Here is a 26,530-nt window from a genome sequence, read left to right on the forward strand (position 1 = left end):
GGGTATTTACCTTAAAGAGATTTAAATTCACCGCGACTCAATCCTTGAGAAATATATAACTTGCTCTCAAGGTTTTTAATTTTTTCGGTCTGTGTTTTTATCGAAATGTCAGGATTTTGGAAGACTTTATCAAAAATCTTCCGAAGCTATCTTATAATATTAATATTCATCTGTATTAAACCTTTCTTGCCTCAAATATGGATTTTCTATAATCCACATACCCTTCAACTTCTTTTTAAATTTTTTTTACTCATTTATGCAGAAGAATTAACATAACCGACATCATCGTTTATGATTTTAACACTATTTACCTAAAGTTATATAAATCATAAAAAAGAAAAAAGTATAAAACACAAATTCTATGCATTTAACTAAAGCATATGTTTGTTGTTGTACGGGAAAAAGAATGAAAAACTCCGTAAAATAATAAAATAAAATCTAAACCCATCATGTCAGAGTAAAAGTGTGTCTTAGTGAGATTTTTGTATTTTAACATATAAAGAAAAAGTATAAAAAAGTGAAATATACATGTAAGAGCATGAATGAAACTGATGGCTTCCGGCAAATAGTGAGAAAAAATCATCATAATGGTTTTAATGCCTTCAACATTTTTCAACTTTATTTTTCATAACTAACACTTCGTTTTCCCCTAACAGATCATTGACCTTTAAGAAAAATTATTGGGTTTTTTATCACTTTTGATTTTTCGCTTTTTTCCAGCTTTATGACCAGTTCTTTTTTCATCAATATATGTATACATACATCCAAGAATAAAGGTTTATAGTCGATTTTTCAGCTTCATAGATACGTTCATATGTACATTTATGTATACTCTTGATGTAATAAAAAAATTGTAATTTATCAGCATAAAATATGAAATGACTAGTTTTACTACCATGCTAGAGAAGTTGTATAGCGATGGTGTGAGAAAGGATAGTGAATTTACTTGGAGAAAGAACCATTTTCATAAAAATAGTAGTATATAGTATGCACATATTTTTCTCAAGTAGATATGAATAAAGTAAACAATCGACATTGACCAAATAAGTTTTAAGTGAGTTAACATTTTCAGATTCAGTGATTTTTCTTAAATGAATTTCTTTTTCATAATTGATGTATAAGTTAAAGTAAACGAATTAGGTCTAAAAAGTCTATGTTTAATGGAGTGACTGATTCCTTTAAAACTAATACATTTGGAATTGTATTTACTTTTTATGTTGCCACAGAATTCACATTAAATATTTAATTTTGTTTGCTTGACGATGTGAATGAGTATTTTTATTCTCATTCACTTTCTAACACATCCACCACTAGGAAAAAAACAAATATTTAAGCCCGCAAATGGAAAATCCTTCTTAAAATATCATTTATACCACTGCCTATTACCTTTAAAAATAACGATAATAAGAAAAGAACTAACTATACACAAAAAACAAGGACAAATATTTTAAGTGTACTATAATGTGAGTGCAAGTAGCCCCTAGAGGAAGTTAATTCATGGCTACTATACCAACACAAAACCACAGCTAAACTTATAAGAAAGAAAAGAAGGAACAAACAAATATTAAATATATATCCCAGCAAAACTTGGTTGTAACTTGTACTTATAAAACAACTGACTTTTTAACACCTAAAACATATTAACTATCCGAATTACATTTAAATACTCCAATCATGACTTACATATAATCATAACGTAAGCTCAAATAATAATATAACAGACTTATGGAGAATTGAATGTCATCGTGCGTAACATATATTTGTACATATAGCGGTTGTGTTTTAGAAAAACATTTAAAATACTCCAAAATCGGCATTTTCTTTATTTTTTTTATGCATCGTTATACAAATACAATTCACATTTTGTCAATTTTGTCAGTTTTAATATTTAAAATATATGTATATCTATGTAATACGCCTATTAATATTACGAACTCCGGCATTTTTTGGTTGTGTTAGTATTTGTTTACTTATCTCTCCTTTTCAATAGACGTGTACAGCAGGTGTGTTAATTTTAAATGACCAACATATACTCCTAACGCCTAGGTGTTTAAGTTTTTTATGCTTTAGCATCTACTTTAACTTTCAGGTAAATTGCAGTGGTATTTGTTAGTTTCCATTGTTGAAATTCCTCTAAATTTCTTTTACCGCTGCAACTACTGCTCTTTTTCCCATTGTGGTTATTCTTAGAAGAGAAGGATATTATTCAGATGTATATCTAAGGTATCTCCAAACGCCTTACATGTATGTAGGCACGTATGTATGTATATGACGGGTGTAGTTATGTGTGAGTGAGTATTTTTGTTTATTTGCGCCATGTCACCTTTAAATAATGTATCTTGTCGCTTTTCAACACAAATCGCATGTGAAAAGTGCTTTACACATGAAGTGTTTTTGATTAAGAAAGAAAAATAACAGAACAACAATAATAAAACAAGCACTAGCTGCTGAACAAGTAAGTAACAATAACAACAAAAACATGAAATGTAAACTACTGGATTATAATACATTCCAACCAGCTAGAAAAGTAGTACATTTATAAGTTGCCCACTGAGACCTTTACATTGTATGATGCTTTATCATATTCACGTGTACACTTATCAGTAAAAGTTATCATATATTATAATATTTGCACTTACAGTTGGTTCGGTTTGCCACAGGCTTTAAGGTATATAAAAAAATTGTTTTAGTTTTGATTACACCTAGGGATTTAAAGTGGTTGCGAAAGTAATAAGTATTTAACATTATAATGGTATATAGAATATACATTATTTTCAGAATTATGATTTTTATGAGAGTAAGGTTCAATATATAACAGATATTTATTGTTAAAGTTTTGGAAATCCACGAAAATTTTTTCAACATACTGTTTAGAAAACAACAAAAATAGTGTATTCCATGCATGCAACTGCATGAGCACTTGTTACCAACACTGACTACATTTTTAAACACAATATGTAATCACATACAATATACCTGAATATACCTGAAGTTCGGGTAGCTGTCCTCCTATAAAGGCTTAATCTCCAAAACGGTATTACTGATTTCATATTTCAACATGGCATATATAAAGAAGTCAATTGAATTTTCACATATTTCAACAACACTTTAGGTAACAGTGGGTAACACTTTAGGGTAAACAATACTGCAACAAAATTTAAGAAGGGATTCATTGAATCCTTGCAAAACTTCTGGGGTTTTAAATGACCGTCTTGTTGCCGTAGCAGTGGTTATGGCATTTGCAATAACCATTATAAAAAGGCATGTTTATATAAATGTGTGACACAGAAAACACGTAAACACTATATGATCATGATTATGTTTAACCATTAGAGTAAACTACAGGTGCTCTTCCATAATGTTATTCTATTGAATTTTGAGGTACATAGTTTTACCCTACACCACTATAGTGGTGAGGGTATTATGCGTTTATGCTGATGTTTGTACCATCCAAAAATATTGGTCTTACACCCACCGCCCACAGTCCATCGGTCCATTATTTCGCCTAGCCCCCATACAACCGTACCCCCCGAATAGGGCTTTTAAGCTCATAAATATGTTAAATGATCTAGTATGTCAACAAAAATTAGTTTTATAACACTGTCAATTTTTGGAATGATTGGGCCTCATTTGACCCTTGCCCCCCTACAAACTCCTCTTCAGAAAAGTAGCTTGAAGGTCAAAATTTACTTTTAAACACCAATAACACTCACTGGTTTAGGGTACCATATGGCCGGCCATTACCGACTATACATTCATACTTGTTTTTTCTTATGTTCCGTTAAAGACAGCAGTTTTTTTTAATCCTTCGTTTAGTATGACACGAAGGCCACGTTTTTGGTCAAGTATCATTGACATACTCGCAGTCATAAGTAAAAGTTGGTTAAAGAAGAACATCTTAAGGTTAAACGGGCGGTCATTGGAGAGAATTCGAAGTCAACATGAGTTGTAAAAAATATATAAGTTTATAGTTTTGCTAAAATTTTCTTTGATTTCAATTTTGTTAAACTAAAATAAATAATTAAGAATATACTTTGTTAGAGTTATACTTAAATTTAAAAAAATAAAGTAGCTCAGTAATAGCTTCCATGAAGTTAAAAGGGAAGTAGAATTTAAATTTATAAAATCTAATTGTGGTTAATTTGTTTTCACATTCGCCATTATATATTAAAAAAAGCAATTTTCACCCTTAATTTTTAATGCTTTAATGCAGAAAAAAGAGGTCACTTTTAACAGAATATTTTTATATAATACAATAGTGAATTTTATATTATTTTATAAGCAATATGAAGAGTCTGCATGCTGTTCAGTTCGTTTAGTGTTAGAACGACAATCTTCTTTTGTTAACAAAAAAAATAAATAAAGCAAAGGGAAAAAACTTTTCTATTGTGGATGTTTGCTGGTGGTTTTTCAAAGAAAAATGAGTTACAGCTTATAGTCGGGCAAGACCGACTATATGATAACATACTGTTATGAGTGTTATTAATTTTATTTATATATGATTAATATTGAATTTTGGCTTAACTTCTCCTTAACTCCTAAAATTCGGGACGATTCTTTTTAAATTTTATTTAAAATATATTTGTGCATTGTGTACATTTCCTGAAGGGATTTTTTTATAGATGAAACGATCAAATAAGGAACAGTCATTACTAAAATTGTTAGTAATTTTTATTCTTACACTAAGTTGTGCAGATTTTTGTAGAGATACTACAATACTTGTCATAATTATAATCTCAAGAGACGTATTCTAGGAGGTACGGTTGTGTGAGAGCTAAATACAATAATGGACCTGTTTAGACCTTTTTAAATAACGCTTGTCCTTAACTAAACGTTTATCAAATTTAATCGTTAAAATTGTTATACGACGCACAGATAAATGAACACACGGACTTAATATAATCATCTCAGAAAGTTATTCTGAGCCAATTGTTATACTTTATAATAAATATTATTGAGTATTAAAAAATTCAGTACAATCGCGTTGTACCCATCTCACTATAGTGGTGTAGGGTATAAAAGCAACAAGAAAATCTAATATGGCTGCATCTGAGATACGGAAAGATGCATTTTGTCCCTTAGATATAAAACATAAAAGTAGGTTGCCTATTAAAAATTTGTTTATGTATAATATAAACTAAAATTTAATATGTTTTAAAAGTGAAACTTCTTAAATTTTTTATTATATTATACTTTAATAATAGCAAAGATTTTATACTTACCACCATATTATTAATAGTAAATTTAAGCTCGGCTTTAGGTCTGGAGGGAGGTGTACTACAATTTGCTCTTAATATATCGCCAGGTTCATAGCGTGTGTGTTCAGTAAATAATTGAGGGCGTTTTTCGGGAAGTTCTGCAAAATGTAATTGGAAAAAATTGACATTAGTTTAATTCTGATGAGAATTTTGCATACGTGATTAAACTAGTTTATGGGTGAGTTACATATATTTTAGTAAAATTGTAGTCGTATAATTTTCATTTTTTACTTAATATTTAAATATTATATAATATTATGTAAAACATTAAATAACCCAATATTGAAAGACTTTTGTTATAATTAAATCAATTCACTATGTCTATTATATATAAATATGTTCTTTTAATGAAAATATTTACAAACCTTTGCAATTTCCTTAATTGCAAAAAGTTTAGTTTCTGTAAATTAATATTGTAAAATAAACCGAGAACCTTTCTTTATAAAAACCAGTACATAAATATGATTTTAGGTCACATACATATAAGAATAAAATCAAATTAATGTACAAATTACAATTACAACATTCATTACTATCACAAAATACAACATAAAATATAGCAAAATTAAATTAATTTCTTACTAAGTTAATGTGTCACAGGATTCTCACAAGTAACTACATATTTATGTATATGACTAAATAATTAATAAAATAAATGAAATTGTACTTAAAATATAATCAAATATAAGTGACATTAATTTAATAGAAAAACCACCATTATGTGTTATTACATTTAATTAATTTAAATAGAATTAACAATATAGAAAGTCCAAAAAAAAACAATCACAATACGAAAAGGAAAATAAAATAACAACAAACAAATGAAAATGTCAAATAACAAACGCATAAAAATAATCACAGGGCACAGGGATACACAAAAACGAAAGAAAGCAGCAAACCAGCACAAATAATAAAATCAAAACTAATGCACAATGACAAATCTAATTATCCAAAGGCATACAAACTGAAACACATACAAACTCTATTTAACAGACATATATTCCCAAACAAACAAATGCTCCAAAAAAGAGACAGTCAGACAGGCATATATATATATATATATATACATACGTATTTAGTATTAAATAAATGATATGAAAATATAATAGAATTGTAATGAAATAAATGAAAACCCCTCGTTTCTTACATACAGAAACAGTTAGAGAGGAAGAGGATTTAAGCCAGACAAGCCAAGACCATCAACGTTGTCACCCAAAAACAAGGCATATTATTAGGGATAAGTAAATAAAACAATTACAACATTTCTCTTTTTATTGTAGAGGAATGTGTGCCAAACTCTGTATGCGTTTGTTGTTGTGATATTTTTTATCAACAACAAGTTAATTTCATTTTCTCTAGAAACTGACAGTTTTAGTAGTTGTGCAAAAATTTAATTAAGGTCAACTAACTGGATTTTTTTAAACTTTAAAATTTTTAGACCAAATATTTAAGGTTAAAGATTTATGTTATATACTTGATTTGATTCATTATCGAATTCAGCAAAATGAGGGAAACTTTGAATAGGGGCAAGGAACAGATATCCGATACCGAAACTGGATGTTATTTTTATGTCTTATATAAGATATAATTAGTATGGTGTCTACGTGGAACAATTTCTTTCGAAATCAAAAGGATTTGTAAATAATAATTACCAATAAAAGCAATAACTTATCTTCAAAATTGAGAGAACGCATAACTTAGAATATACCAGTTCGAGTAAGTCGCTAAACTGTTGAAAGTTAAACAACAGTAGTGGGTCTGATGGCCTTTTAGAGATAAAGATGATAAATCTACTCAGAAAATGATTCTGAGCTGTCTTTAAATACATATAAAAAAATACAATTTTATATTATTTCCATTTTAATTTCTTTAATTAAAAACATATAAGAAAAGAACTAACTTAAAACAACATAAAAAAATTTCCAAAAAAACTGATTCAATTTCCCTTCGGTCTTTATCCTAAACGCATATCAATTAGTTAGTTTCGTATCATGATTCAGTATTACAAAAGCTGGTTACATATACATACATAAATAAACACCTTTATATAAATACACTTAAGTTTGGAATGTAACCCATCAAAATCATGTTTTTACACAAAAATTTGAATAAACTAGACTTAAATATAAATGAGAACAACATAGAATGAATGACGGATAGTGAATGGCAAACATACATATTTGTATTATTACTATGTCCTTACTTTATATTCCTTTGCTCATAGACAATGACATATGTGATTTTTTGCTTGCAATGACATACAAAAACAAAAGTAGGAAATGAAAGAAATAAATACGACGACTACAACAGATTTTTTACGCACAATATGTTTTATACTCTGTTCATACCAATAATAAGAGAGTATATTATGAGAAAAAAATTCTATGAATGTTGGCATATGTCATTCTTCTACATGTAAAAGTGTTGGAATTGTTTAATAACATTTGAGTATCAACTTTATTTTATAGGAAAAAAATATAAAATTTGAGCCTGGAAGTTAACTGAATAACGTACTTTAATGCTTAAGTTTTTTTTATATATTTATTATGAAAAAATATACATAAGTACTAAAATAATAAATGAGTTTGATATGGTGACAGCTGAAATTTAGAGCGAATATAGTAGTAAAAGGAGTAGAATTAAAATTAAAATTTACAAAATAAATACTAAACATTATTATTTGAAATTAAGTTATTATAAATTATTGTAGCACACAAATTAACGTATGAGTAATATTTAATAAATATTAAGTATACTCCAAAATGTAAGTGCATTTATTTATTTTTTTTTTTTTTTGAAATATACATGTGGGTAATTCCATTGGTATATTGCCCCACAGACGAAGGTTACTGCGACAATTGGTATATTTAAAATTTATATAAATCTATTTTGTGAATATCAGACCGCATTCACATAAAATCACTAAATTTTCGACAAAATTTGTCATAAATACATTTAAACAACAAAAATAAATTCTACATAAACCATAATTCCATTATTATATCAGAGGTTTTATTTTTTTAAAGTTATTCTCAGTAAAGTATCGAACTATTTCAGTAATCATATTAAAACTTAAATAATAATAATAATAATAATAATAATACAGTTTTTCACATATTTAACACAAATACTTTAAAATATTAGAAACCATAAATGCACTTAGTATTGCATGTATAATCGAATTTAATTAATCATTAATTATATATCTTCATTTTTGGATCATATTTTGTTCTTTATTGAAAAATTCTAATAATATTAGCTTAAAATTAAAATAATCCTAATATAATTTTATATATTTTGTTACATTATTATTAAAATATTTAGCTTACTAAAACGACTTTCCATAATTTTATTAATATTTATGTATTATTATACTATATTTAACATTTCTTAGACAGAATTTCTGTTATGCGTAATTAGTTTCTAAAATAAAATTTATATAATCTTATTAAAGTCATTAAAATATATACATAGTTCTAAACCAAAATTTTAGGAAAAAATTCAACATTTATTTAACGAAAGTAAAAAAAAAAAGTAATTATATGTAATTTATGCCATATTTTCTCTGCGGTTGTAGAGTCAAAAATTGTTTAAACAATTTTTCTTTGGCCTAATTTTTATTTAAAGGATACAAACCCTTGAATAAACATGAATATATATTTTTTTAATTTTTAGTTAATCATTTAATACCATTATTTAAGTGCCCACAAAAAAGGGCCAGCGCAAAAGGGAAAAAATAGATATAATTATTTTTTTTCTCTTTAAGAAAAACTGTATACAATAAAATTAAATAAACATATCACAAACAAACCAAATTGTTGAATGATAGAGGTCTGCTAAAAAAGTTTACTCAGAAAGTAATAACAAGTTAAAGGAGCAAATTAAAAAAAATCAAACCAAAAGTGAAAAGGTCATGTTGAAAATTTTTGACTCATTAAAACTAAATTCTAATATAAATATCTGCACTCTACACCCACTTTCTTTTATCTTGTTAAATAATTTTTATCTTGCGTTGTTGTTTTTTGATTATTTTCTCTATTATTTTTAAGTTTAAAAAAATGTGTTTTTAATTTGCATAAAAATGTCAAGTAACACAAAATTGACTTTGTACAAACATTGTTTGGCCTCCCAGGAACCCATTAAAAGAAGACATAGGAAAAACGACAACTAACTTGCTATTGATAACCTTTTTTATTATTTTTTTTCTTTTGTATAAAAACCACCTTCTTTTACACTCATCCCTTGTTACAGTTTTTATTAAAGAAAAGTGTAAAATGTATTAAAAAAAAAAAAACAACAGCAAAAATGGCAACCCTTTGCTTCGAATGTTGTAAGTTTCTTTTTATATGTTTGTATTTTATCAGTGATAATGTTGCCTTGGTTTAGGGCTTAAACCTTGGCAAATAATTTTTTACTTAGCGGTCCTTTTGTCATGGAAATTATTTTCTTCATTAGTTACATTGTTAAGCCAGTAAAGTAGATTCTCTCTTGAGTTGTAGAGATTTTATTAAAATCTGCACTCGAAAAAATACTCTGTGTTAAAGATACTTTTTATTTGTATCCTTGTTTCTCGTTTCTTTTCGCCTTCATTACTTTTTTGTTACACCAATTTGATTTAGTAGTTAGAGGACATTAATTAAAAAGATTAAAAATAGGGAAATTATTATGAAAAATATGATGGTAAAAAATATTGCAAATTATTTATATAAAGTTGTTAAAAACAAGATGAAAGTTTAAGAATTAGTAAGCATTTTTTTAAAGAGGGGGTATAAAAATTTGGAATATATTAAATAAAACTTAAAGTGATGCCTAAATCATTGTGCACTAGTTAATATCTGTTATAACTATAATATCTGTTCTATATATGTAGTAAACTTGTTTTATCAAAATTAACACACTTATATATTAATATCATTTTGACAAACGTATTGCTAAAAAATATTTTTTTTAAATGCTTTGAGTACTACTTCGAAAATACTTTTATTCCTATAAATCGAAGTATAATATTTTTTTTTTTTTTGGAAACCCTTCAACGTTATTTTAACAATACAATAATATAATATATACTTTTATTATTCAAATAAAATTTGTAAATTAGAATTTATATGCAGGCTATACTCCTAGAGTTTAACAGAGTACTAAAACTTTTAAAAATTATGTGCATCTGGGTGATGAATATCATCACTTTCTAAATAGCGTCATCGAGTTAAATGTTATTCTTTTAGTCGTATTTCGTTTGTTTTTGCTGGAATTCTTTGTAAATTTAAATAACTACTGTGTTTAATTTTTAAATTATTTTTTTTAATTTTCCAAACCATTTATTATTTTGTTAGTTAGAACTTCAAAAAAATCTATTAAATGTGGTATGACATCAATTAATGTTTCATTCATTAAATTATTGTAAAAAAAAAACAATAATCTTAAGTAGTACGATTCCATCAAATTGTTGGAATAGACAATGACATGTGTAGTTTTTATGTGAACAATGGATCAACAAATTCTAGCAACAAAAGTGTTTAGGTCACTGGGTCGTGCAGAAATAATAGCACAATTGTCACATGCAATTGAACAAAAAACAAACAGACTTTTTTATATATATACATACATATGTATGTATATGTATAAATAATACTACATTGAAACACAAGTATACATGCATATATGTATGTATGTACATTAGAGGTGTCCAAAAAATATGAGTGTATCTGATATTCTTCAATAGTAACAAAAACTAAATGGAGTTAAGTTTAAGCCTAATCGCATTAAGGAAACCTGTGCCAGAAATCGATTGTAAAGTGTAAGATTGCGTAAGAAGTTGACCTTGTTTTTGATCCATTAAAAATTGTGCTATAAAATTATATTTTCTTAAAATTTACCAAATTCCAGTTTAGTTTAATTTCCATCAAAGCAAAATTAAGATTTTTTGGACACCTCTATTACATACATAAGTGTAAATATTTGTTTGGTGGTATATTAGGGTAGCCCTTGATTTTTTAATCTTCTTTTACTTCTGATCTTAAAAACAGAAGATGGGTGTCTAGTACTTTTTCCAAATTCGTATTAATATAATAAATAAAATTTTTTTTAAATATTTTGAACACATCTTTCAAAATTATGAGACTCCTCTTTCGTCCTTTATCAAAATTTAGTCCTTTTTGAGTGTAAAAGAGAGAAAACTGTATTTTTGGTACTTTTTTTATCACATTAAGAAAACTTTTTCGATTTGCTGATGTATTTTTATTAGAAATACCTATTATATAGACTAACTCTCTAATATTTATGTATTTAAAGAAAATATTTGCTATATCTTCAAAAAAAGTACTAAAAAGTGGAATAACATGAAATTCAATATTATTCAAAGGCATTGAGTCAATTTTTATAAAACTTGAAAAATTTTTTATTTACTAGGGTGATCGATTGATTATTCGACATTTTCCAAAAACAGGTTTTCGAATAGTTCGAATGGTTGACGGTTGATATTATTCACTTTTAGAAAAAACGGTTAACCGGTTTTTTATTATAATTAACAAAATCCATTTTATTTTGAAACAATTAACTTCTATGTTTAAATTTGATGACCAGAAGTGATTTTTAACACTTTAAAAGATTTTAAATTTATATATAGTCGTCTGTTTCACATTATTTCTTTACTGTAAAAAAAATTTAAAAAAGTGAGATACTTCTGTTCAATATAAGAAACTATGTATTTTTTCCTACCTAAAATCCTTGTTTATACAATTTTCATATGCATTCCAACACATCAATAATAGTTTAGTTGCCAAGTAATTATTGTAATTGAAATATAATCTTAAGATTGATAAAATTTTATCATATATTTATTCCAATAAATTTTAAAAATTAAACCCTATTGTATATTCTATCGTCTACCGATTTCAACACTTGACAAACAAAGCTTTTTATATTATTTACGATTTTATTTTATTTTTAATTTTCGAGTACTATTGTGCTGTATATCAGTAAAACTAAAAGCAAAAAACCTAATATAAGACGAAAAACAAAAATTGTGAACAAACAATATGTAGATTTTACAGAAAGTTTTGGTTTCCTATACAATAGCATTCATTACATGTGATCTGAAATATAGGAATTTTTTGATATATAATTATGAAGTACCTTACATACTCCAGAATATATTTTAGATCAAAAGAATATTTATGCAATATTTTACACTTTCGCGAGCGCTCTAAATATTTCAATAAAATATTTAACAATGTTAAGTAACGTAACTTACGCACCTAATTTTCGATCCACATCTGTATATGTTTGTAAGTGTAGCTTGTATAACATCGAGTATGTTAGTATACCAAAGTATGTATGTATACAATGTATATAACATCGACTGATTTAATCCTTGTTTCCAATTTGACATTAAATATGGTTGAAATTTGTTCTGACATCTAAAATCCGTTTTTGGTGGCATTTACGTTGAAATGAACAAACGATGTACTCAGATACGTGTGTGTTAAATAGAAAAAACAAACTCAGAAAATAGAAAACAGCTAAATCACATCTATATAAAGCAAACAGACAAAAATGGTCTAGTTCAAAGAGAGTTTTTTATTTTTCAAATGCGAAACAGTGAAATGAAAAACATGCACAATGGGTAAAATAATGTAGAAAATCTAATTTGTAAAAATGTTCATTTGTCGCTACAAATAATGATACGTGTTTTTTTACAAAATTCAATCATTTTTTAACTGTTTGTTCAATAACTTGTGAAAATAAGTAACAATTTGTGAAAATTAGACATATTATTTTCATTCTTAAAAATTTATTAAAAACAAATAAATTTTTTGTTTTCAATATATTTGTAAAAATGAAAATATTCTTGTGTACTTATTAGAAAAGACATGTCGCCTTTTTCTTCTCTAATAGATATCTTGCCTATAGTGCGAAAAAAGTACACACTCAAATGGTTGTATGATGCTATTTCCTATTGCTGCGTGTGTTTATTTGTGGCAATAAATTCATATCATTGAATGGATTTATTTATCTTACAAATACCACAAATACTCATTCGTACACACATGCACTCAAAAATACGAATATGTGTATGTATGTATTTCATTTGCTTTATTAACATGATGAACATACTTAAAAATCTCTATCATCTTTCTTAATGCAGCCCATCTCCCTTTATAAACTAACACATATACAGACAAACACACATTCACTCGCGCTAATAACAGCAGTATTAAAACGAATACATTTATTTTGCATACTTATAGGGTTTAGTTAATTTCTTCACTGACAAGTGCTGTTACGTTTCGTTTTATGTTTCTGTTTTTTTTTCACGATAACATCTTTATTTTGAATATTCTCAATCTTAAGCTTCCGTTGTACTTTATAGGTTTTCAGGCAGTCTTTAAATGTAATTATTTCGTATTTTGCAACCAAAGAAGAAGATTTATTAAATCAACTTAATCAACTACAGTAGGCAGGATGATGGTTGTTATATGAATACTTAGAAGTATTAGAATGTTTAAATCCTAAATATGCACGAATTTTTGTGCCATAAAATTGCAAATTAAATTTTTTGAAGGAAATTATAATCATGATTTAATTTTAGGCTTTATTGATACAATTTCAAAAATTATGATATAATTAAAATGAAGTGATTTAATGGTGGGAAATAATTATTTAAAGAAAATAAATAGATATGAAAACCTTAAGACTTAAAAGGGATTTGTTAGGAGAATACTATTTTATTACATTTTATTTATGTTTGTTAGAAATTGAGACCTTCATAGAAGTTCGTTATACATATATTATATTATCTGTATAAATAAAACTTAAATAGAAAAAAGTAAAATTAGTTAAACAAATTATTCATCGAAATTGTATATGAATGAAGTCTTATTTTATAATTTTTGTTTTCAGTTGTCGAAGATTCATAATACTTTAACGCTTTTGAAAGTTATATAAAATTTTTCTTAATTTTACAAAGATATATCAATCAAAATGAGGATTTCTTTTGTGCTTCACCAAATTAGGCGTATAATTAATATTTTTAATATTAGTATATCTTTAACACGTATACGTGCAGGTGTTTTTTCTAAAGGAGTTTTTTATTTTAACAATTTTTGTTTTTTATGACAAGAGCAACAAGACTGAACAAAATATCACAAATATCACAAATCATTGGGGGATCTTTGACAGAAACTTCGTTTAGTAAATAATTAATATCTAATTATATCATTATATAATCTGATGCACAAACGACCGCTCGTGATACACCAAATCAAAATAAGAGTGTAATATTTTCCATATATTAAATAATTTCACATTTTAAAGGCCATAGTTTTATAAAGCTTGCTTTTATTTAAAATAAAAAAACTTTTACTCACATTCCCTTTTGTACAACCACCAAAGAAAGTTAAAAAAACTTAATTTATATTTAAAAGGCGAACTTTGTTTTTGCATTCTTATTAAATTTTAAATATTTATGTACAATATTAGATTCTAAGATCAAAAAAAGATAATAATTCGAAAAGTGTTTTACAGGACAATAACCACTTAAAACTTTGTACAGACTGTAAGCAAAATAAGTAAAGGAAGAGAAGAATAATAGCACATAAATACAAAATAAAAGCAAGTACATGAGCACGAGTACTTATACAAAGAAAGGAGCCAGCAACAACAACAAGGGTTGAATGATAAAATTGTTTTGTAAGAAACCTCTCTATAGTCTCCTTTCAACTATTAACCCGAAATGAAAAGTGTTGGTTTGCCTCACTGACTGAATGGCTGGTACACGGTAAAATGACAGACAGATTTTTCAATGTGTTGCCTCATCACAAAACAATAGCAAGAACAACAACATCAACAGCATTACAAGGCCAACTTTCTAAGAGATGGAATATGATGATGCCAGCAAAAAACATACGCAAGAAATACCTGCTTTTAAAGACCCAAGCACCTACAAAATTCATGAATGCGTAAAATGTTCGTATAATCACAGTATAAAGAAACAAAAACATTTTCGTAATAACTAAAAAACATTAAAAAGGGAAAATGGTGGAGGTGCCAAACATAGGCACTAGTTCACGAATGTTCAAGGGTAGGGTGAAGTATAATTATGTTTTATTTTATGAACAAAAAATTTTTGTTGAATGTTTTGTGATTAGTTTGTAAATTATTGACTATGCAGAAATTAGTTTTTGCTTACCTTTTAAACATTACTACATATCGTCCTTATTGCACAGAAGTAGTCATGTAACGTCTTATTAACAAATACTTTTAAATAATGGTAATAATTACTTGCCATATCACCGTGTTAAAATAGTGACTTGAAATGCTACTGCGTAAGTAAATTTAAGCATTTTAACCCCTTATATGGTAAAGAAAATTTTTGGGTACATACATATGTATATCGTTATTTAAAATTTAGCTTGCCTTAACAAAAATACGTTGCAGAAATTCTTCCTCAACACCTACGCATCTGTAACATTAACAACAATGGTAAAGTAAACAACAACATTTAAACATGTTCAACTAAGTAACCGTGACTTAAACAGCTTAAATATGAGTTGCTGCTCAACAAAAGGGCACATCTTCAATAGATTTAAACAAAACATATTTACAAGAAAAACAACAAACATAACAACTAAAAGGTGGTAAAATACCGTACACCTTTCTGTCTGTCTCTGTGAGTGTGTGTGTCTTACCTACTGTCTATCTCTCTCTAAGCATTTGCTTAAGATGACTAGCATTTCCTGTGTAGTTTCTTTTAATAGATATATGTATGTCAGTATGTCTGTACATCACTTGACTGACTGTCAAGTTTACGCAATGACCTGTTAATGTTACAAAAATGTTTTACAACGTTTTGCCAAAACAATGTTACACCACTTGATTATTATTACCGTGACATGAGTGAGAGAAAAAGGAAATACCGGCTACAATTATAGACTTCTCATTGTGTGAAACGTATCCGCTTGACAAAAAACTCCAACAGCTCAAAAGGAGTAAGCGGATGTAAAAGGCATGGCAGTAATGTAAAAGTTTTATTTGCTTTGTAAGTTTAAATTAATGATTTGTTTGGCAACGTTAAGAAGAAACTTTTATTAAGAGCCCAGTGTCAGAGTGTTATTGCTGTTCCAAAAGTTTATGATTTTAAAATTTAAATGTAAACAAGGCTATTTCCTTATTTATGCTCCTTTTCACCCTCTGCCAAAAACATTAACAATTAACGCTGAATAAATGTATACGTACGAATGTTTTGCATTGTTCGTCGAGTGTAAAATATTGTCAAACATTAATGACGAAAAATGTGTTTTTGCTCTTGTAAACCATAATTAAACTTTTTTTATTTTCTTTTAATTCTTTTTTTTTTTGTATTTCTTTCGCAGTCAAAAAAGCAACTTATTTAACTTTTATTTAAGTGTATTTTTAATTGTGTTTATTGTCTTAAAATGAGGTGCATTATAATTTAAATCATTTAAAAGGGTTATGTTTATTTTGCAATCGCACAGTAGGACACAATTGTGAAATATTCAAAAATCAAATAATTCGAAATTTAAAAAGTTCTTATTTATATAAAATTGTCAATAAAATCATTTATTCTTACACAGTGCAGTGCGTTAATGCATTTTTAAAATACTGACTTTTATTTACTCCTTCACAATTTATAATCATTGTTCTTATTCCTGACTCAATGTTGTAAAGTTATATGCATTTCATTTGGGCATTTTGCTTTTTTTGTAGCTTCTTCAATTTATCATTAAGTTGCCTGTAGCCCCATATGTATATTTCTGAAGTAATTTACACCTTTTAATGATTATATTTAATGACTATTCATTTACTGTCCAGAAATAAATGAACAGTCATATAGAAATAAGAATATTGTAGATTTTTAAATATAAATGTACGTTTGACTATATAAAGTAAGAACATACTATTGTTGTGTGTTTCATACAATATGTATGAGTCCAATTAACTACAAGTAGTGAGTTCTCTTTTTTTTTACTTATTTAACTTACCCACAACCTGCATAGCGCCAAAAGCGGTTGCTGTAGAAAATAATGGTGCGTCTGCAGTCACTTCACATGAGAAATTGCCGGATAAACCAAAACCCACATTGCGTATTAACACTTGTGTCGCATTCGAACTGGTGACCTAAGGGGTGAAATACAAAAGGATATACATATTATAATTGTGTTAATATTATATATACGTATGTATATATACACATATATGTTTGTATATGATAAGACGAAAATTAAATTGCTTACATTGTAGTAATTAAAGATTTGGGAATATCCAGAAGTTAACATATTCTATTAAACTATTGACCAACATGTTCCTATTTATTTTATATTTGTAATTTTTCAAACTATTTTTTATATAAATTAATATTTTTAAATGTTAACGAAGGCGTATACATAATACCACAATAATCATACGTATTGGAGATTAACGTATTATAAAAATAAAAAACAGTTGAGATGTTGTGAAATATGCATGATTTTAAAGCTGGAAGTCAACACTACGTGTTTTCGCATCAAAGCATTGCGTGGTATTCATAACTTCTTAGCATGTTACGAATCAAGTTACATTAAGGCTTTTTAAGCGAATTTTTTTTGCTTTATTTATAGAGAACTAACCGTTTATTTAAAGTTTTTTACTTTCAATTTTACAATTTAACTAGTTTTAGTTTATAAAAATTTATAAATACTCTAAATATAAATATTTAATAAAATATAAGCTATCAAAATCAACTGACATGTTCGTGCGCCGCTTGTGGCGCTTACATAAGAAGAATGAAGATATGTTTTAAGCATTGTACGCGTTAAGGCAATCTACGCTTTTGTGCTTGTAACTTGCAGCACACAACTGCGTGGTGAGGACCTCCAGCTTAATATTAGGATGCCACTGGGGAGCATGTTATTTAGAAATACAATACTTTTGTGTATGCGATGCCCTTTTCATACATTAAAATTTTCTTTTAAAATATAAAACAGAGCAATTATAAACGACTTAATTTTATTCCTATTTTATATAACTTTGGAAGCCACAAACAGAATTGTTTTTGGGGAAAATTCCCATTTAATTTGTTTATTCGAACCACAATTCTACTCGACTTTAACAACTTCAAGAGCTTAGTGGAACAATGTACAGGTATACATATATGAATAGTGTTATTGGTCAATATGGTAAAGTATTTATCACTTTATATTCTGCCAAATACTTCGTTTATATAACGAAATGCTATAACAACTGCTGTTTTTATTACAAGGACTATTTAAAGGGAACGTTTTTCACCTTTTTATTTTTTTATTCCTGAAGTTAAGACTGTTTGTTTTAATTTTTTTCTGTATTCTCTTTAATCGTTATTGTTATTTGGTGTTTCGTAATGCCAATGTCAGCAACTCGAGTGTTCCCGTTAACGATTGCAAAAAATAATGGAAAATTGCATCCTTTACAGTTACCTTAAATGACTGGATAACGATAAATGTGTTTGTATGGTTATAAAAATCTATGGTACCTATTGTGTGTTCGCAAATAGCTACAGTTGAGGGCAAAATTAAAATACATTTTAAGAGAAACTATGGAAATATTTAAATATGTTTTATTATTTTGTACAGATATGTTTATTAACGGTATTTAGTATTAGTTATTTGTCTTTTACCTTCAAATTTAACACAATTTTGTTTCCCTGGTTTTTCACAACAACTTTGTCTTACAACCCAATTTTCCTTGCATATAGAATTTGACTAAAGTTTTTATTTATCGTTGTGTACTCCATACATATTTATATTTTCCATTTATTCGTTTAACATTTTTATGCTAGAAATCTTTAGAAAATCCGTAACTAAATGGTTATTGGTGCCAATGCCATAGTAAAAGTAGGAGTAGACTCATTCCAAGTTTTTTGTTTTTTGCAAACCAAACTAAATATTCTACCAACTTACATGAGTCTAACTTTATAGCAGTTTTGTTGTTATACTCTTTTGCCAATATTTTTCTATTGACTTAAAAAAACCGATGAAAAAAATAAACAAGATTGCATGCATTTTTTATTTATTTTAGTGTAGTTTTTAAAAGAGTTTAATTCTTCTCTTTTATTTATATTTTTGTGGTTTTGTGACCAATTTTTTAATATTTTTAAAAGCTTTGCAAACTTGAAAAAAGTTTGTGGCTTAATTTTTTTTAATTTCTTATATTTCAAGCGTTTGTTAAATAAAAAATAATGTTTAAATTAAATTACTTTTAAAAACAAAATATTAAAGGAACGGTAAAATTTACCTTATTGGTAAAACTGTTAGTAAACTTTGTGAAAAAAACCTTTGAAAAATATAAATATTTTTCAATATTTCTTGAATTCTATTTTGTAAAAATCAATGTTACAGCCCTAATAAAAATTTTGTTACTTTCTGTAAATTCCAAAACTTTTATAAAAAATTTAAAAAATGTTTAACTATTATTTAAAAGAAAAAAGAAATAAAAGTTAAAAAAACTACATCTACATACATATATATGTTTCAAATATCAATTAGTTACATAGATATTTCAAAAAACATTTTTGTATAAGCATGAACTACTTACATCAACATGTATGCCAGGAAATGGAAAAACTTTTGTATTTGGAAATTCGCCAGGTGTATAACGATAAAATTCCAATTGACCACGATAAAATTTTGCTGAATATAACGGAGCTCCCTCCAGATCATACATACAACGTAGCACAGCATGTTGGCCACGACGAACAGCAGGTGGTTCAATTATTAAATTGACATTACGCAGAGCACCCTCAACGAGATCTGAAATTTAAAGTAAATTGTTAATAATTAAAAAAAACTTTTAAATAAATATGTACAAATTATGTTACATTTTGCGATATGTTTATATTGAAATTAAAATTACATTAACAATGAAACTTTTCTTAACAAATTAAAATCCACTAATATAAATACAAATATTTTGGTTATAAATATAATGGTTATATCACTATAACCTGAAGAGTTAAATATCGCGTGTGAATCCTTTACTGATTCGCTTGACAAAATATTATGATGGTTTCTTAGCCAGTGTCAATATTTTGACAAATTTAAAAACGCAGTGAAAATTATTTAGAAAAAAATTTCATTTCGAAAAAAGTGAGTTTACAATGTCCAGCATTTTGAATAAATTTGTGTTTGTATAATTTTTTTTAAAATTACCATAACGCTCACAAATCTGTTAAAGTCAGTTTTAGTAGAAAAAATCCATAAAAATTTAACTTATTACAATATCTGTTCATGTGCAGATTATAATGATTACTGACGTATTATTGTTGAACGTATTACAATAAAAATTACCATGTGCATTGTACTTATATGGATTTCATAGTATAAATGATATTTAAAAAAAATACTGAGAATTAATTTCACTATATGTTGAAAGCAATTCAGTTAAATTTCCCAGTACAAACATAACCATTGGCAACTCAACTAAAATGAGATCATAACGTAAACAATTATGCTAGAATAAACACATCGTCCTAGTGATGCTTATAAGATTGGAAACAACAGTATTATAATGCAAATTCGTTACAATATATAAATTAAAATTAAATGATGCACATAAGAATATACATACATATGTACATAAATTTGAGACTTTTGATTTTCTTTGCGCCCAAAATAAAATTAATAAATACCCTTCTATAGTAGAGAATATCATAATGAAACTTACATAAACATTTTTATGTATTCTTTAAACTAATACGATGAAAAAAACTTTTGTAATTTGACAGTCTAGTGGCTTTTTCTGCCTCTAGACTTATACATTAAGTTATAATAATGCGTTGTGAAAATATTTAGCGCAATAGAACCAAGGTAACTAGAGGAACAATGGTTCTAAAGGGAAAACGATTTAAAAAAATAACACATTTTTTTGAAAAAAAAATTGTTACAATTTTGGGAAAACAAGTTTTAATCTTTACTTTTATGGATTCAGATTATATAATTTAATTCGTTGAGGCGCACCCAAAAAAAAATATGATTCTACCCAGATGCACACTAAATTTTTGAGAAATTCGAGTATTACGTTAAACTAATCGAGTACTATCTGGATACTAATTTTAATCAAATATGTTTTTTAAATAATAAAAATTTATATGAGTTTATAGTTAAAATGACGTTAGAGGATTTAAAAAATATTTATTATACTCCGATTTATAGTGATATTAATTTTAAAAAAAAATTATGTTATGTGACGGCTGCAGACGTCATTTGCATCAACAAACGCTAGCGCTCGATGTCCATAGACGTAATTTACGCTTACGTGTTAATAATATATGAAAAATATATCTGAAATTTTAGTAAAATCGAATGATGTTTATAACTTAATGACTTGCACAATCTCAAATCCGATTTTTTGAACTGGGAGCTACAAAACATGAGTCATACTAAAATCATTCTGTATATTTTAAATATGTCTAAATAACGAAAACTCAAAAATAATGGCTTTATTTTTATAGTCGAATTTCAAAGTCGATTTTATATAGAAAATAAATTGATAAAATTACGTTTAACTACTTATACAAACATTTTTGCGGCATAACTCAATAACAATACGTACAAAATTTGATTTAAAATATAATTAATTCATTGAATTGTGTTTTTATATTTGTTCGAGTTAAAACCACTGACATTTTTATTGAAAAGGCAATTTTATTTGCAAGAATCATGTGGTTTTCTATATTTATAAATACATAAGCATAAAGGCTTTTTAACAGTGAACAACATTTTTAAAAACAATACAAAAGCTTAAATTTAAAGATTTCTTTTTTAATTTATAAATTTTGCCGAAAATATTTTACGATAAAAATTTTTTCAATTTTTAACTTTTGGTTATTTTTTATACTTTAATCAATTCGTAATTTTGTAAGCTTAAAAATAACTTCGGTAATATTTTAAATAAACTCTCATGAATTATTAGTAGTAAATAGAATTGCTCAAAAAAGCTTTGTAGAAAGGCTAATATCATCTGATACTTTTAAAAATTCCACGGTTTTATATTGTTTTTATTATTGTTGTTGGTAACGAAAAATTGTTGTCTTAATGCAAATATTTAATTTAATTTTTTTAGAATGGCTTAAATTGGCATAGTCACTATAGAATATAACTTTCTAATATAATTGATTCTCTCAATCAAGTAAAGGTCGCAAACATTTATTTTAAGATTTATTTTTATTTTCACACACTGTACTGGACAGTGATTCATATAAATGTTGATGACCTTTTTTTAGTGAAATACATTAATTTCTGTCAATATGTATTAGTTAGTACATCATATATGGTTCATTAAATTTAGCAATAATATAATTTATAAATATTATTTATTTTGTTATATTTTGGTTTGGTTTCTGTTGCTGTGTATTGGCTTAACTGATGATGTTGTTGTTGTTATTGGTGTTAACCGAATCAATAGAATCCTAACATATGTGTGTTTATAACCAATTAAAAGATACATATATTTATTCTACTTGTATTCGATTTTAAATGAGATTGGTATTCAAATTTGAGTGGTAGTATATGTGTGTATTTATTAAATTTTGTATACGTTGTATGTGGTTTGGTTTTTATTGATTGTTGCCTTATAATGATGTTGATAAATCTTGCAAACAATTAAAAACCTTTACATACATATATAAGAAATACCCTGCAGTTTGTTAATTATTTATGCCCCCTCTAAAAATTTTTCTGATAATTAAGAATAAGTAGAAAGGAAGAATTATTTTATATTTCGCTTATTCTAGATGGAAACTAATTGACACATCTTAGACTACAATTACACACCAATACAACTACAATGAACATAAAGTTTAAAATTAAACGTTTGCTTGCTAGTACTAAAATGAAAGTTGTTTTCTTTCCTGCATTTCAAAGGCTTGCAGAGTTAAATCATTCAAAACTAATTTTAGAAAAACTTTGTATAAAAATGTATTTTCTTCGCCTAAAACTACAGGATGCTTACTTAAATATATGTGTATGTGTACACAAAACACTTAATCAAACAGTAACCAAAAATTACCATTTATTATGAATTTTATATGAGTATTTGAGTTTCTAACCAAGGTATTTATTATATAATATATATTTACATATTTACATAGTACTTATTGTGCTTGTATAAGTATGTATGTGTTTATGTATTATTTTTACCATACAGGTATATTTGGTTATTTATTTAAATATGTATAAATTTTCTCTTGAGTAAATTTAAATAAAACACTTTATATACATATTTAATTTTGTTATTAGGGTTGCCAATCGGCACTTTTTTTAAACTCCTATATTATTTGTTCGCGAACGTGAAAAAAATACCCACATCAAAGGCCATAAAGTTTTGCACGAATATAACATATTTAGAATAAGAATAATATATCGAGGGACTTATTCAATAGACTGTATCTAAAATAATACAAGTTTTCAGGAGAGTAAAAGTTTATTCATTAAGCTGGTTCGCGAAGGTTTTTAAAATGTTTCTTCTACAAAATATTTATCCACCATATCTTAAACTCACATATATAAAAAGAATTACAAATTTTGTATAATTTCAAAAATTATTCACAAATTTTTATGGCGTTTTTCTGCAACAATGTTCATAAAACCAACAGATTTTTGTTTAAGATAGAACACATTTCATAAAGCTAAAAAAATTGCCAAAAATATTTTTTGTCTTTGAAATTTATATTACTAATAGGGGATTGTTTGCTGGATATTTTGTCATCAAAGTTACAAATAGCGACTATTTAATATAGTTCGTTGATATATTTTTTCCAAGATTTTTCATTTTTGTTATATAATTATATTAGTTTTTGACGACCCAAAAAAAAGTTGCAACCCTAGTAAACATTTAAAAAGGAAACCACACTATATTTATACTTACGTATCATATTTAAATATGTATACATACAAGCTGTTGGACTTGGGCATAACGTTAATGCCCTATACCACTATAGTTGGAGAGCTATTACATGTTTATGCTGATATAATATAACAATCTTAAATTATACCAATCGGCTCTGAATCATTTTAATGCAAACTTTGTGTTAACGCTATTGTTAATCGATTTTTGAAAACAAAAATTAGTCTTACTCATTAACAGACATAGTTTTCTAATATTAGGGTTCCTTGCAGATGTTTTCAGATGTTTTCACGGTTCCTATATAAAGGAACTGTTAAAACATCTGCAAACTTGGGGCAAAACTAAAATCAAAAATATATATGCTGATTAAATAGGTACATATATTTCTCTACAAATTATTTAAATATCATGAATGTCATAAAAAGGGTCTTAGCTTATTACAGCGATTGATATTATACTTTGTTACTAAATTATAAAAACTTAAATGTACAAAAACCCTTTTTTACCCTTAAGATTTTGGAGGTTTTTAGCAAAATTAAAGACACATTCTTCTTCTACTCCTATCCACCTTTCAGAAAAATACTACCGCTTCTTAGGTATTTATTTTTGTCACATAGTATAATTTGTTGAAATTTTTAAATATAAGTCTAAATCATGATCGCAATGATCGATGCTTATTTGTTTATAAACACAAAACTATTTTCAACAGTTTTTCAGAAAAAATCAATTATGAATGAAATTTTTCATTTAAAATTTCATTTTAATTTAAAGTGAAAATTTTCATATAGAATTCTTCTTTTCTAATAAAAAATCACATTTTAAATTGTTCTTTTTTCAATTTTAATTTTTCGAATATAACCGAAATTCATAATTTTAAAATGCCATTGCATTTTTAGAGATAAAATTGTACCAAAAAACAAAAAATGCTCCAATTTAAATTTAAGAAAAGAAAAAATGATTTATTGATGTTACATGTTGAGTTAACTCTTTTGTGATAACAAACATTTAAATAATCAAAAAACTTTTACAATTAATTATAACTTTAATCATTATAAGTTATAAGTATTATACAATATTCTACTTAAACATAAACATACATACTTATAAAGATTAGAGTGGTTCATCAACATAGAAAATATACAACAGGCTTTACATGGTGTCTTATATGTGAAGTAGTACAGATATTTAAACCATTTTCAATAGGCTTATGGATATGGCCACACAGACAAACGAAATGAATCCAAGCTTGGAGATTGATATAATAAAGAACATGGAAGTGATATAAATGTATTCTCGCTCATACAATTGCATGTTTCCTAAACATTGTTATATCTATTAGTCTAACAGTTATATATAAGAGAGGTCCTACTTGTTCTGATATTATTTTATAATACAAAAAGATGCTTATTTAAAGGTTTTAAAATTTCAATAAACTTTCAGTTATTATCGTAGGTTCGATTCCTAACACAAACCACACAACATCATGAAAAATGTCACATTATTATGTCAAATCATAAATATACATATAGAAAAACTACCTTAATGTACATGCAAAATGGCTTCTAAACATAAATAATATGCTCTTCGTAATTTATATATAATTTTGCATACATTAAGTAATTTATTTAATTGCATAGAATAAATTTATTACTTTGAATTTTCTATTAAATGGAAATATGTTGGAATCATTAATAAACCATTCATTAAAAATACTTATATATAACCATTATTTGCATTTAGAAATAAAATGTAACTTTCAATACTTTATGTTAATGCTCATATTGTAGCTATGTATTCATTTGTTATTACAATTCTGTTTATGATTATAATGTTATGTAGTTAAATACAAAATTTAAATTAAATTATTATTCATACATATACGTAAAAACATAGAAATATAAAGGAAATCAAAAATAAAATAGTATTTATAAAGTGTTATTTCGTGTGTGTTTCTGTTTTAAAGTTTTGTTCAAATACTTTTACACGGAAAAGTGTAATTAGTAATTTTACAAAATTAATGTCAATATTAATAAGTAAAACATAATATACAGATATACGAAAATATTATATATGTATGTATGTATGTGAAAGCAAAGAACTAAAATATGAATAGAAAGAAATTATATAATTTAAAAATGTATATACATATTTAACAGCAAATATTGTATTAAATCAGGTAAGAAAACTTTTATTTAAAATAATGTATGCTCAGTTTTCCTTAATCGCCTATACAATATTGATGGTGTCTATTTCTTAATAGATATTATCAATATCGACATATCTGTTCACTTGTATTATATTGACACTGAACAAAATCTTTTCCAACTTTTAGATTAAATATATAACGTTCTGAAAGTTAAGATTTCATGTTATTCAAGTTCTAAGTACTTAAAATA

General features: G+C 26.3%; 1 protein-coding gene across 1 annotated transcript in view; it reads right to left on the reverse strand.

Annotated features, from left to right (window-relative positions):
* Nucleotides 1–26,530, reverse strand: part of LOC111674812 — a 66,103-nt gene that overhangs the window by 20,228 nt on the left and 19,345 nt on the right. Inside the window, exons 3-5 of the mRNA XM_023435473.2 lie at nucleotides 19,827–20,041; nucleotides 17,261–17,396; nucleotides 5,223–5,356 (exon numbers count right to left, since the gene is read on the reverse strand). Of these exons, the coding sequence (XP_023291241.2) occupies nucleotides 5,223–5,356; nucleotides 17,261–17,396; nucleotides 19,827–20,041 (485 nt within the window). The remainder of the gene's footprint in view (nucleotides 1–5,222; nucleotides 5,357–17,260; nucleotides 17,397–19,826; nucleotides 20,042–26,530) is intronic.

The sequence above is a fragment of the Lucilia cuprina genome, chromosome 4 (genome assembly GCF_022045245.1).
Source record: "Lucilia cuprina isolate Lc7/37 chromosome 4, ASM2204524v1, whole genome shotgun sequence".
In the NCBI taxonomy this organism is placed as follows: Eukaryota; Metazoa; Arthropoda; class Insecta; order Diptera; family Calliphoridae; genus Lucilia; species Lucilia cuprina.